The 15,811-nt window shown below is 32.5% G+C and overlaps 1 protein-coding gene and 1 long non-coding RNA gene across 2 annotated transcripts; one reads left to right on the top strand and one right to left on the bottom strand.

Annotated features, from left to right (window-relative positions):
* Positions 1 to 6,731: 6,731 nt before the first annotated feature.
* On the top strand, positions 6,732 to 14,094 carry LOC148311528 (very long chain fatty acid elongase 7-like). The gene is made up of 6 exons (XM_088256524.1): positions 6,732 to 6,870; positions 7,813 to 8,003; positions 9,644 to 9,784; positions 11,195 to 11,300; positions 12,331 to 12,467; positions 13,824 to 14,094. The coding sequence occupies exons 1-6, from the start codon at positions 6,810 to 6,812 to the stop codon at positions 13,986 to 13,988; spliced, it is 801 nt and encodes a 266-aa protein (XP_088112650.1). The 5' UTR covers positions 6,732 to 6,809; the 3' UTR covers positions 13,989 to 14,094.
* On the bottom strand, positions 9,811 to 11,743 carry LOC148311529 (uncharacterized). The gene is made up of 3 exons (XR_015837233.1): positions 11,588 to 11,743; positions 11,357 to 11,483; positions 9,811 to 10,449 (listed from the first exon to the last, which is right to left on the bottom strand). It is a non-coding gene; the product is annotated as an uncharacterized LOC148311529 (long non-coding RNA).
* Positions 14,095 to 15,811: the final 1,717 nt, after the last annotated feature.

Genomic DNA, 15,811 nt, shown 5'->3' with positions numbered 1-15,811 from the left:
GTTTAAGTGATCACTTTACACACATGTAACATTCACCAATTCTACCCATTATTGACAACCACAATACTCAATTTTTTTGGAAGTTCTACGCATATGAACCAATTTTTAAACATTATTCTTGGATCACTAGAACTTCAATAGAGACATCTATTGGTGAGATGAACAAGTATTTGGACACACTCAAAATGTTTTACTCTTGATTATTACGTGAAGTGGAGATCTGATCACCTTGCCTAAATTAACTAACTAATTGAATATGGTGTTTCCTCGCAGGGATAGGCAAAGAGAATAGAATGCCATACCAATACATGTCTTCAAAAAATCTTTGTTTCTTTATCATTCATGCGTCTCTTTATACATACCCCCCGATTATTTTGACTCCTGAGTTGACCGCTTTCAAGTATTTGAAATACTTGATCACGCCAAGTTTTTCTCTGCTTCTATTATCAAACACATTTGCTTCATAAATTTGATTTACTGTTCTTTTTTCACTCATTCGATTCACATACCCAAACTGAGGTGGTATGGAAATGTGGAGTGAACTGACAGTTGGTACACTCATTCGACATGCCCAAACCATCTCAACACACCTTTCTTAATTTTAAAGATAATGCTTATCTCAGCCTTGCATTCATTCCTTATATTGCTATTCGAACATCTATCATACAATGTTTGTCTGAAAGATCGCATATCAAATGTATTCAGTCTACTTTCATCCTTCTTTTGACAACTCCATGTTTCACTTCCATACATTAAGGTCGGAACCAGGATTTAATTGTGCACCTTATCTTTATATGATAAATAATGTGTACCATGGGTGTAGGTAAGTGTCATTAGTAGCAAAGTATTTATATTATTCTACATTTATCTGCATTTAAAAGTGCAAAGTGTAATCTGTTGCATTGGAAACATTCTGGGGTCCCGGAACTCACTTCATGTTAAGCTTTATACCTCAAAAAAAATAAAATTTAAATACCATTTAAATATTTATTACAATACCATATTTTATCATTTTGACAAATTATATAAATATAGATTGTAATTATATAAGCATACACATTGTTACGTCTAATTGATTTTGAAAATTAACACACTAAGGAAGGGAAAGATATTTCTACCCGTTCGGTCGATTGATGCTTAAGGACGGGAAGGGTATTTTTACTTTCTGCACCGGCCTCATTTCAAAGGCAGAAAAGAAGGAATTGATTAATATTTTTATATAAATATTATGTATCAAAATCTTTGTTAAGGTCTCTAAACTATGTGTACATAATTATCAAATCCCTTCGGCAGAGGTCCACAGGCATAAAAAAACACCCGTCCGAATGTGTTTAAAATAAAAAAATCCATGAGTGGTGCTTGAACGCCGTTCTACCGCATTACAAGGAAAAAAAGCCTTGCCTATATTCCTACCAAGTTGTGTAACTTGGACATTGGTATTTAATACAACTTGTCTTCAACTATTTTTAATTTAAAATGAAAGCATAATTGTATTTTGATGTCTTAAAATATTACAATGTGTTCATTGTTGACAGGAAATGGATAGGTGTTTATATTATGCACGGAATTTCCATTCATTCAGAATGTAACGTAATAATATAAAGTGGTACCAGGCACTTGCATTGTATGATAATTGGATGTTTACAGTGTAAAATTTAAAATGAAAAGAGGATAATTACACCGGTGTCAGTTCAAGAAATATGATAATAATATTGTATTAAGTATGTCCAAATACTTGTCACAAATCTGAATTATCTCCAATTAGGAGTTATTTTTTTGACATCTTTTTGACGCAGATAGAGCCCTAAATAATAGGGTATCAACCTATCGTCCAGAAATAACCTTAATAAATAATAATAAATCGACCTGAAATATCGTAAACTTATGTATTTTGTTTAGAATTTTTTTTTTTATCATTGTTTAAAAAACCTTACATGGGAACCAATACAATAAACTTATTGTAGTCGTACAGTAGAAAGTGACCAAGTGCATTGTTTTACAAAAACGTGATCATTGACTATTTGATATCTTACTAGCTTAATATTACCGTGAAAAAATCCCAAAGGATTTTAAACTTGGAAGTATAATATATTGACTTGTTAAAAATGACTAACTGCATTGATGTTTATTTTCTTGCCAAGCAAAAGTGACTTAAATGGCCCTCCTGAACATTTTACGTTTTGTTAGTTGGTCACTTTCTCCTGTATGACTACGATATAATAAAGTACATTTTTAACATCTCAACATAGATGAAAAAGAACAATATGGAAGTCTGGGCATTTACGAACGTCATAGGTTGGTTTAAGTGATCACTTTACACACATGTAGCATTCACCAATTAAACCCATGATTGACAACCACACTACTCAAATTCTTGGAATTTCTGTATATATGGTTCAATTTGGAGACAGCGCTTGAATCAATAGAATTTCAATAGAAGCATCTATTGGTGAGATGAAAGAAGCTTTTTATTGAGAAGAAACTCTTTCATTTGTATGTAAGGTCCGAATCTTGGAATGCCAAGTATTTTTTCGTCCTTAAGGCCCAACATATGTTAAATCGCAACTTAATTTTATTTAAACCCAGGTAACATTTCACAAACACCTTTTTTATATTCAAAAAAATATTTATTCTTCTTAATAAATAATGGTTTTGAAAAGAGTTGAAAGGTTAGGAGTTAAAAATAATTAAAATATAATAATTAAAAAAATACGGTCGTGAAGTGACATCCAGCTGTCAGCGGAGCCGGGCACGTAATGAATTTTACTATTGCAATAAAACCCTTCAAATCAACACACGTTTTTTAGACAACATTTTTAATATTTCATTTATTATTTCAAAAGGAAATGACAATAATTTCCATAATTAATAAAATAAATTAATGAATTAGTAAAATAAAATTATTTTACATAAAATTAGAGTGTGTATTTTTTATAATTTATGCATTTAGTGTGGTTCAATGGCCACTGGTGTATCAATCCGTGCTCAAATTAAATGCTTAATGCAAGAATGATTTATATTCAACTAGTCTGGGTATTTGTCATGTCGCTCACTCCTTTCAACTATTAGTCAATTATTAGTTGTGCATGTTTTCGGAATGCCCAGAAAATGAACTATAACCCAGCAAAAACGCCATATTTTTAACTTAATATTTACCCGCTACAGGGCAGAAAGTGTTGTTTTTACATTTTGAAGAAAAGGTACTGTTTAATTATTTTTTTAAATATACTAAATATTTTTCAAATGGAGAAAAAACCTTCAGGTTTTACCTAAAAACATCTGTTGCACAGTAAAAAGTTCAATAAGTGGCTTGATATTTATTTTTAATACATTTGATTATATTTTAAAATTTAAAAAACGACGTTGTTGAAAGGAGTGAGCGATATGTATAATATACTAATGTAATATACTAAATATTTTTCAAATGGAGAAAAAACCTTCAGGTTTTACCTAAATACATCTGTTGCACAGTTAAAAGTTCAATAAGTGACTTGATATTTCTTTTTAATACACTTTATTATATTTTTAAACTTTAAAAATGAACTCCTGAAAAATCGAGTTTTTTGATATATGACGTTGTTGAAAGGAGTGAGCGATGTGTTTTCACATTTACCTTCCCTATCCTAAGTATCCTACCTGCAGACAAGACTTTAAATGTGGGTTAGTCCTTTAAAAAAATCTAATTTTTTTCTGTGTGTTTTTTTTTTTGGCAACTCAACAAAGATGAAGAAGAATATGGAATCACTACTTAACCACAGTATTAATTTTTTTTTAACTTGGACTAACCCAAAATGTTGGGAATAAAATAACCGGTCAAATTATAAGCTATATAAAAAATAAAAAAAATCCCGTTTTCAGGCTCAAGTATGCCAATTTAATCCAAGATTCAAACCTGGCATACAAATAGAAAGAGTATTTGCTTAATAAAAGCTGTCCATAATCCAACATAGATGGCTGTTGTAAACTCACATGTCCTAGGTCACGAGTTTGATCAATATATCTAGAAGTTACAAAAAAAATAAAAAGTGTGTTCGTCAATTATGCGAAGAATTGGTAAATGTTATATGTGTGGAAGGTGATCACTTAACCAAAAAGGCTATGACGATCGTAAGCCCCTTAAATGCCCAGACTTCCATATTCTTCTTCGTAAGCGGAGATAACCCAGATTTGTGAACAAGTATTTGAACACACTTAAAATGTTAGAGAAATAAATATTAGAGTGAAAAAATTACTCTTCATTTTATTTACATAAGTCAAAAGTAATGTCCATTTTGTACCACGCTGTAAATTTACTTTTGCTGTAACTCAAAATGCTGTAAATTTTCTTTTGAGGTTTCAGAATGGCCGAGTTTTTAAATGTGTATTTGGGCCACAAAAATGTAAGGAAAGTACTTACTACCAATAAACGATGTATGATTACATTGACAGGTAAGGTCAGGTATAGACTAAATAAATTATCCATACAATAAAAAAATATTTGTTGACATCTGACACTTGAAATGGATTGATTAATTATGCAAAAATTCTGAAAATAAATTGTAATGGTATATATATATATTTATATATATATATATATATATATATATATATATATATATATATATATATATATATATATATATATATATATATATATATATATATATATATATATATATATATATATATATATATATATATATATATATATATATATATATATAACGTGGTAATATTTTTCTTTATAAATTGGGTGTAAATAATATGTAAAGTGGGCGTATAATAATAAAATAAACAATGTGTTGCTTTGTAATTAAAGTTTATTCTTAATTTATCTTTATAATATATCTATCTATCTATCTATCTATTTGATTCTTACAGTTAATAATATTATCGGAAGTCTTTTGTTTTATTCTGAGCGACGCATGCGGCATCTGGTGGTAGAACTGTTTTATGTAGGTACTTTTTGTAAGTACTTAATAAAATGTATAGGTAGGTACCTAGGTATTTTATTACATATATATATATATATATATATATATATATATATATATATATATATATATATATATATATATATATATATATATATATATATATATATATATATATATATCTAAATCCTTATCCGCACCCTAATGGTGCATAGGGCACTACATCATATAAACACAGTGTTATCTTCATCGTTAACACATGAAGGAAAGGTGATCATCCCTCCGCTTCAGGTACCAGTCCAGGGTAATATTAAATAAATATTAGAGTGAAAAAATCACTCGAATTTATTTGACCCCCCCTGGGAATCGAACCCTGGACCTCCAGAACGGTAGCCGACCATTACACTACGGAGGCGGACACATATATATATATATATATACATATATATATATATATATATATATATATATATATATATATATATATATATATATATATATATATATATATATATATATATATATATATATATATTTATATATATATATGTCCAAAAATATGATTTAAAAAATCATATTTTCATATGGTGTACAGAGTGCGTGGATGTTTTTGGTAAGGGAAGGGTAATTAACTATGAGTATTTCCATGTTTTAGAATTTAGTACATAAACCCTGATGATGACAAGGTTCTTATCGAAACCGGTTGGATAAAGTGTACTAATAAAAAGTGGTTAAAACAAAGTTGTTTTATTTTATAAAGTTTCTTAGAAGATATTTATTGTTCAAATATTCATAATTCAGAAAGGTGTGTTGAGGTGGTTTAGACATTTGGAATGATGGAGTGAGGAAAGAATGGTAAAATAAATTTATGAGGCGAGTGCAATTGCAAATGGGAGCACATTACGATGTATGATTACATTGACAGATACATGAATGTGGATGAGGCAAAGAATGTTTGCAAAGATAGAACGGTGTGGCTTTCTATTATCTCTGCCTAAGTGACGTCAGTTAGTTGATAATAATAATCATAAATCGGGATAGTTTATATAGCGCCATTTTTGTCAAATACTACCTCAAGGGCGTGAATGAATTGGAGAAAAGAAGATAGTAGAAATGATTTAGCAAACATATCGCTCACTCCTTTCAGCAACGTCAGATATCAAAAAACTTGATTTTTCAGAAGAACGTTTTTAAAGTTTAAAAATATAATATAATTTATTAAAAATAAATATCAAGCCGTTTATTGAACTTTTTACTGTGCAACAGATATTTTTAGGTAAAACCTGATGGTTTTTTTCTCCATTTGAAAAATATGTTGTTTATTTAAAAAAATTATTGAACAATACATTTTCTTAAAAATGCAAAAACAACACTTTCTGCCCTGTAGCGAGTAAATATTAAGTTAAAAATATGCCTCTTTCCTGGGATATAGTACATTTTCTAGGCATTCCGAAAACATGCACAACTGAAAATTGATGATTTTTTAAATTATGACGTTCTTGAAAGGAGTTAGCGAAATGTGTTTTTAGTTTTTTTTTAAAAGATCATCTTACTCTCGCTATTTCTAACTACTGGTGGAAGAGCATTCCACGCCATCGGTCCCACGACAGTAAAGACACGCTCGCCAAATTTAGTAAGTCAGTTTTAAATGTAATGTAAAAGACAAATGTTCTAAGCCGACTCCTCCCAACAGAATGGTATTTTTGGTAAAGGAACGCTTAAATTATTCAAATTAAACGCTTGCTTACGTGGTCGTTTTAAATAATACTTTCTTTGTGCCAACAAAAATGATTGTCAAATCACTTGTTACATCAGAATGTTGTTGACCGCGGAGTGGTGACAATCGAAAAATATTTTGTGCATAGAATCTTCTGGAACAAGTCAGACTGTGTGAAAATGTTTATTGTTTTACATGGAATCTATGAATTTTATCGGTATTTAAATTATGATCTAAGTGGTGAGTACCACACAAATTATTATTATTTTTTTAAAAAAAAGATAAGATATGATAAGATAAATATTTGTGTTTTTATTATTTAAATAATAATAATAATAATAAAACCCTTATCCGCACCCCAATGGTGCATAGGGCACTGTTTCATATAAACACAGTGTTATCTTGATCGTTTACACATGAAGGAAAGGTGATCAGCCCTCTGCTTCAGGTACCAGTCCAGGGTAATATTGAATAAATATTACAGTGAAAAAAACACTTATATTTATTTGACCCCCCCTGGGAATCGAACCCGGGACCTCCAGAACGGTAGCCGAGCGTGTTGACCGTTACACTACGGAGGCGGACATATATATATATATATATATATATATATATATATATATATATATATATATATATATATATATATATATATATATATATATATATATATATATATATATATATATATATATATATATAAATATATATATAAAAAATTTATATTTATATATATATATATATATATATATATATATATATATATATATATATATATATATATATATATATATATATTTATATATAAATATATACATATATATATAAATATATATTTATATATATATATATATATATATATATTTATATATATATATATATATATATATATATATATATATATATATATATATATATATATATATATACATATATATATTATTATATATTATTATATATATATATATATATATATATATATATATATATATATATATATAAATATATATATATAAATATATATTTATATATATATATATATATATATATATATATATATATATATATATATATATATATATATATACATATATATCGAGTCTAGATCTTTATTGAAATATTAATAAAAATCTTTACATATTAATTATTGAATGCTTAAAGCATGTATTTGTGTCATTTCAGATCCCAGATCGAGAGATACTTGGTTTTTTCTAAATCCAGCATGCATGGTCTTAGCAATGATAGTTTATTACAAATTAGTCAAGGATTGGGGCCCAAAATACATGGAAAAGAGAGAGCCTTTCAATTTGGAAAAAGTTTTGATAGCGTATAATGCATTTCAAATATTCTGTTCGGCATTTATTTTTTTCGAAGTAAGTGTTAAAACCATATTTCAACCCTTACTGGTCCAATGTCCAATCTCATTCGACATCGATTTTTTCCTCTTAGGTCCCATATCGGATGTTATTTGTCATTTTTTTCATCATTAGTATTATTTATTAAAATTCCAAGCTTATATTTTTGTCACTCGTATCTATTACAACAGTATGTGAAGCAGAGGACAAAAGATTTTTTTCCAATTGGAATGTAACATGGCACGATCAGGTATGCCAAATACTTGAAAGTGGTCAGGTTAGGAGTCGTAACAATCGGCGGGTATGTATGAGGAGATGCATGAACGTGAAAGAGGCGAAGAATGTTTGCAAAGACAGAGTGGTGTGGCGTTCTATTCTCTCTGCCTACCCCTGCGGGGAAGCGGCGTGACGGTTAGTTAGTTTTTTATTGGAATGTAACTGTCTCCCTAGATATTTTTTTTTTCATTTTGGGGGACTGGAAAGGATTAAAATACATTTGAATCTATGAATTTACTTACACAATTGTACAAAGGTCGCCAATCTTGCGATGCCACAATGTTTGTAGAAAGCAAACATCGTGGTTTTGCAACATCCGCGACCCGACTGGGATGAGAGGAGTGGAGAAGGAGTAGGAAGAAGAAGAATTGTACAAGTGTGTTGAAATGGTGCAGTTAGAAAGATTTTCTCTGATTCCAAAGCATAGAGGTTCAAAATAACCACTTACTACTTAATATCCACATCCGCTCCTTATGTGGAACGTATGGAGTCCACAAACTGCTTCTAGGCTCTCCTGTCAGCTATCAACTTCCTTCAAGTCAGGTCTGAGTCTTGGAATTCAGATGAGAACTGCTAACGGATTGTCAGCAGTGGAGATCCTGGGTGATGGGATCCTTATGTCTTGTATAAGAGGCAAGCTCAATGGCGGCTCTCAGGAGGCATGCGATACACATGGCAAAGGCGACTGAATCGCCTTTTCTTGAAGACATGGGTTGCTGTATCCTATGTCGTATTCCCTCTTTCAAAAATCAAACCACCACATGCCTAAAATTCTTCGCAGGCATTTATTCTCATTGCTAAGTATACGGCTGGTCTGGGCCCTTCTAAGGTGCCATGTCTTACAGCTGTGTGAGAGAACAAGAACGAGGCGGGCTTTATATAGGTGGCATTTGGTCTTCACCGAGTACGAATCTGATCTTTAGACAGCCTTCATACTGTTCATGCGGTGTTATAATATATGCGGTCCTAAACACCAGTTCTGCCGGGCTGCCATGATATTCGGTTAAAAATAAACATTATAATTTTTTACGTTACTAACTAATTAACTAACTATCAAGCTGCTTCTCCTCAGGGGTATGCAGAGAGAATAGAATGCCATACCACCCTGTCTTCGTAAACATTCTTTGCTTCTTCCACATTCATGCATCTCCTCGTACATACCCGCCGATTAGTTCGACTCCTGACTCCTGATTGTGCCAAGTTTTCCTCTACTTCTTTTTCCAATTACATTTGCCTCATAATTTTGTTTAACCATTCTTTCCTTACTCATACGTTCCAGGTGTCCAAACCATCTTTACACACCTTTCTTAATTTTATCAATAATGCTTATTTCAGCCTTGTATTCTTTCACAGGTCAAATAATGCCTGTGATGTTTTTTCAGTGTATACGTCAGTTATGGTGGAGTCAATATTACAATATTCTTTGTCAACCCATTTCATGGGAATACACACCAAGGGAGTTGAAGATTGTTCAATTTGGGAGGTATTATTATTATTTGAAGGTTGTGGATTTACTTGATACGGTGAGTAATAATAATTAATTCAGAACTTGAATATTTGAAGCCAGGCATCCATTTGGTAAAAATCTGATGATGCCAATCAGCGCACTAATTTGGTTGCATATTGCACAAAGAATGGTGATGGTCCCAATAGTGAAAATTTAAAGATAAGTACAACACTTCAATACGTAGTTCCTTCCATTTTTAAGTTGTTGCCGACAGAGATAAGAGAGCAAACAACAATATGGATCAAAGGTAATATAAAGGAATGGGTACATAAATAATCAAGAATTAGTTCTTTAAAAAATAGATAATTAGTTTTAATTTTTACCCTTTTTTCTTTTCTTGTGTGTATATTACATAAAAACAGGTATAAATAATTAAACAAGTATGTAAAAAAGAACTCTACTGATACACATAAGGTGTCTTGGTGGGTATCCGCCAAAAAAAGAATGGCTACTTATTAGTCACAGCCCTAGTCTATGTGATGCAGTTGTAACATATAAATATCCATGCTGCCCGTATGATGGCACCACTACTTAGTCTGTGGAACACGTACTGAGATCTTGCCCAATGTTTGAGCAAAACAGGTGGATTCTCCAACTGGAGTGTGATACTCACAACATCGACTCCCTGAACCCGCAGGAGATGCTAAGAAGCGGAGTCGTCCCCAAGTGTACATGGACTACCTGGAAAGTATAGTTGTGGAGATGAAAAACTACAATGAAGGAGGATAAACATCAGAGCCGGGAATTGTAGAACAACTATGACCGATATTTACGGAGCTAAAGTGTAGTGGAGTGGAGCAGCTGAACGCTGCTCTACCCTCTTTTTTTTCTCCCACATAATGCATACTGGAAAGGACTTGTGTCCGACCCATCATGACGTATGGAATCGAAAGTAGAGCAGACACCGCTGCCACAAAAAACGCGCTTAGAGTGTCAGAAATGAAGACTCTGAGAAGCATAACAGGCAAGAGTCTTCGAGATAGAATCAGAAATGCCAGGATCAGGGAAATATGCGAGATCGAAGATGTCGTTAGGTGGGGAAGGCAACGAAGGAGACAATGGTATGACAATGTGAGGAGAATGGAACCATCCAGACTCCTCCACATCGCACTGTACGGCCAACCCCATGGTAGATGACTCCCGGGCAGACCACCAAAGAGATGGGTCGATAGCTGGGAATCGACGTCGCAGGAGGCTAATCCCTCTTAAAAACAGGCTGCAAGGCCTATAATAAGAAGAAGAAGAAGAAGAAGAAGAAGAAGGAAAGGACTATAGTAAGAGTGTAAGAATTCCTTACCCGTAGCATGACCTTGCATTTATAAGCAGGGTGCAAAAATGGGGGGAAAAAACCATTTGATATGAAAAAAATAATATAAATCCGTGAATAAATAATATTTTCGCATTATCAATGTTTGTATATTTTCAGGTTTTCTTTGTACTGAGAAAGAAAAACAATCAAGTGACATTTCTTCATGTGTACCATCATATTCTGATGATATTTTCTGGATTTATGTCGGTTAAATACATACCCGGTAAGACATGTTTTTATTATTTTCATTTCTCTGTATTAAGTAAGATCTTCATTCACCTTCTTCTGACTCCTATGTTGGCTTTGTATCAGCGCGATGTTGACTCAATCGTGATTATATGAGGGAAGGACAATCAGTCCTGTGGTCCAGATTCATGGATATAGGAGTGGAATGTTACTGATTATACTGAAAAGAAATGAAAAATAAAATGGTAGATATCATGGGAGAAAGATCTTGGAATAGTATCAATGGTAAGCTGGTAGGGGTTGTATTTGCGTATTCATACTAACTTGTATAATTTATACACTGCTAAGGTGTGCAAATTCCTTGAGATACAAAGGAGGAGTGGAATATGTTTGATGGGATGCAGATGACATAATTCGGAGGAGATCAGGGTGAAGAATATTACTTACTATACTGAAAAGAAATGAAGAATGAATCATAGATATTATAGGAGAGGGAACATAGAATAGCATCAATGGTTAGGCACTAGGGATTGTACATCCGTATTTATACTAGCTTGTATAATTTATACCCTGCTATGTGTATGAATCCATTGAGATATAAAGACCATCTTCTTTAGCTTTCTGTCCTCCACTGCTTGATATAGGCCTCTTCCGTATCCTTATATTTTTCCGTCTTTTGTTGCTTGCAGCCAGTTTATACACCCCACAACCGCTATGTCGCCAGACCATCTTTTTTGAGGTCTTTCGACGCCTTTTTTATTCTTAGAATACACAGACCATAGGCAATTAAAAATAATCTCCATAGAAAATTCTCTTATGAAAATTTGCTAAATATTACTTTGAAGTTTCATCTTGAGTTCTTTCAGTCGCGTCAACTATATCCCATCAATTTACAAGCGCAGGACCAATCACGTCGCCTTCACATAATTAACGCTCTAGATAACACTGCGTCAATGAGATACAGTGTCCTTTGCACCATTCGGTGCGAATTAGGGTCAGCAGTTGTTATTAGTTGTGTGTATGATGAAATAAAGAAATTGATGTGATTTTGTTTACTCTTATTTCAGCTGGTCATGCAGCCATGCTCGGAACAATAAACTGTTTTGTCCATGCAGTTATGTACAGTTACTACTTGCTAACTGCCATGAGCTCAAAAGACAAGAAGATAATTTGGTGGAAAAAATACCTCACGCAAATACAACTAGTAAGTGTTCTTAAATTGGAAATGCCAACATTTTATTTTGTGTCCAATTTAAAAAAAAAAGGCAGATTCAAATTGGAAATAGAATGTGCGAAAGAAGGCATGCAGTTGGCAAAAATAATTAGGCAATAGGACATAAAGATCCATCAGGTTTAGTGGTCTCTGCAAGTCATTTTACATTTACTTCATATATTATTATTATTCTTTTTGATGTAGGCCTCGTGGCCTGTTTTTAAAAGGGACTAGCCTCCTGTAATGTCGATTCCCAGCTCTTTGGTGGTCTGCCTGGGAATTATGTACTTTGGGACTGGCCATGCAATGCAATGTGGGAGGGTCTAGATGGTTCCATTCTCCTCACTTGCGCATTGTCTTCTTCGTTGCCTTCCCCACCTAAAAACATCTTCGATCTCACGTGTTTCTCTTATCCTGGTGAACCTTATTTTATCTCGTAGACTTTTGCCAGATATGCTCCTTAGAGTCGTTATTTCTGACACTCTTAGCTTGTTTTTGAACTTTGATATACAGATTATCCTTGATAAACAGAAACTAATATGAAAGCAGTAAATTGCACCAAAATGTAACAATATTATAAGCTAAAATTCCTGATTACTCAAAATAATTTATAATGTAAATGTAACGTCTTGGTGACGACCTCCACGTTTGTCTTCTTTCTCTCTTTCAAAATTATAAATTAAATTCTTTCAACTGTCCAGCCTTTTACATATGAAAAACATCGCGTAAATTCAATATCGGAGTTAAAGAACATCTAAGGTGTCTTAATAATAATAATTTTTCGGTATTTGCTAATCACCTTATATCTGAAGACCATAATTTTAATAAATCAATGGGTATAGAAATTTTAAATGTAAATAAAACTGGCCTTTGTTTGTCCACTTTTGAAAATATTCCCATTATGATTCATTTGTCTTCTTTCTCTCTTTAAAAATTGTATTTTTATACAAATGTCAAATTGTAATAATTTTATTTTAATGACCTGATGATAGAATGATTATTTCAGTTAGGACGCTTATCCACTACCCAGAATTACACGGAATTTTACCGTCCGGCACGTTAGTTGGCGTTTTAAAACGATGATTGGCTTGGATTGGCTTGTGCTTTTGTCCATATTTCTTCGGATCGGTGCGTTAGCACATTGCCCGTAAATTCGATCGCACTAAACTGTCGTAGTCATTTTCATGGTGAAATCCGTGTAGTGGACAAACGCCCTTAGTCACAAATAAGTGTTTATAAAAGTGGTATTACACAAAATGAACGATGAACGATAAGGAGAGTACTGAATAAATTAATTGGAAACTGGATATTTAATCGTACATTACATATAATACTTATTTTTTCCAGTTGCAGTTCATATTACTCTTCATCCACTTCACACACGTCCTCTTCAGACCAAGCTGTACCTACCCAAAGTGGATTTCTGTCGCTTTTCTTCCACAAAACGCTTTCATGATTGCCATGTTTGGGGAATTCTACTATAGGGAATACATCAAGAAAAAAAACCATTGAAAACCACAAGCATTAGTGGTACTGTAAACCAAACTTTTAGAAATTAAAGAGTTAGCACATAAGATAATAATATTATACTAAATGCAACATCTTGGGTGTGTCCAAATCCTTGTACATAATTCAATTCAATTTATTCATAATTAACATACACATTACAAACTTAAAATGCAAAGCGTTTACATTAAAATACATCAAAATCGAAAATTTGCAAGAATGAGATATCATTAAGATATGATAAATATGTTATCTAAAGGTGTAGAAGAATCACGCTTCGGAAAACTCCTTCAGACACATGGAACAGATCAATATCCAATGAGATATTGTTCAACATAGCGGTAGCTCTTCCTACAGGCATAATCATCGGCAGGTTGGTCCTGTGTATAGGAATGTGAAACAATCTATGCCGACGCTGTCTTAGGTAACTATCGGGAACATACACACCAATGCTCCGGATAATTTCAGGATTATCGATCATACCGCGCAACAATCGATAAAAATGCGTAATCAAATACACATTCCTTCTAGTCTCTAAACAAAATGAGTTTATCCGCTTAGGAATAATTTTTACACTTTGACATCTCAACATAGATGAAGAAGGATATGGAAGTCTGGATATTCACCATTCTACTCATGGTTAACAACCACACAACTCAAATTTTAAGTACTCATACATAAATTATATTATTCTCACAACGCTTCATGTGTCAGTTGGCAGCAGTATCATGGCAGTTTGATTTGAGTAGTGTTATTGTCGTTTAAATAAACCAGCTCTAAACGAAACAGTGTTCAACAAGGTCACCTTAACACATCCCTGACCCTCATTAGTATACTAATTAGGATCGTATACTAATCACAAGTAACCGCAAACTCAACTCCGATCTGTACAATGTTTTTTGACATCTTGCACTGTACCAAAAGTAAGCAAATAGAACGCTTATAAGCATCTCCCGTTCTCTACCATCAGTATGTTAAAGCGTTTCCCACAAACAATTTGTCAACACATAAATACTTATTTTATGGATTTTAAGACCAACTTTTCCTTTAAAAAAATGCCTCCAAAATTCTGTGTGTTTGTCTTATACTAGTATTTGATTTCAAATCCTGGTAATCTTAAAAGTGACAATTATCTGATGCCGCAGGAAACCTATCTCTATCTGGCAACATTCTAGTGATGGGATTCATATAATTAAAAAGTCCAGCCCACCACACAACACCACACGTGCATTTGTAGTACACAAAAACACACTATAATTGTGTTGCCGTGTTTTCTGAGGCAAACACCCCCCACTCCAATAAGGATTCCACGAAAGCTCCAATTTATTTTAAGGATGTTTTATTTGTTTAGCTTTGAAAACCAATAGTAAAAATGTTATTTTAAAAAAAATGCTAAAAAATTAAGGTGTGTCTTATTAATATAAAATATGGTACATTTGATAAAATACAGTTGTTTTGATATGTACAGTAATGATATCAAATGCGTCATGAGATATCAATATCATGTGTATTACACTTTTTCTTTGTGTAGGGCTTGTGGCCTGTTTTTAACACGTTGACTGCCAACTACGAGATAACTCGGAGATTGCTTTCTTTGCTAGGACGCCGACTAGGAGTTATCTCCTACTGTGTTTACTTGCTATATTCGTGCAGCTATGATAAAATTCCTAGTAGATCAGTGCTAATATGGATAGATGGCGCATGGGAAGCGAACGAACAAATCAATGCTGGCTCACATGAATAGAAAATTTATTTATAAATGAACAGAAAATATAATTATGTAGTATAATGGTCCGCCTCCGTGGTGTAATGGTCAGCACGCTCGGCTA

This window comes from Brachycentrus maculatus, unplaced genomic scaffold, assembly GCF_059751285.1.
Source record: "Brachycentrus maculatus isolate JH-2025_06_01 unplaced genomic scaffold, ASM5975128v1 h1tg000061l, whole genome shotgun sequence".
Lineage (NCBI taxonomy): Eukaryota > Metazoa > Arthropoda > Insecta > Trichoptera > Brachycentridae > Brachycentrus > Brachycentrus maculatus.
Note: the sequence above shows the minus strand (reverse complement) of the source record. Positions and strands in the feature narration are given on the sequence as shown.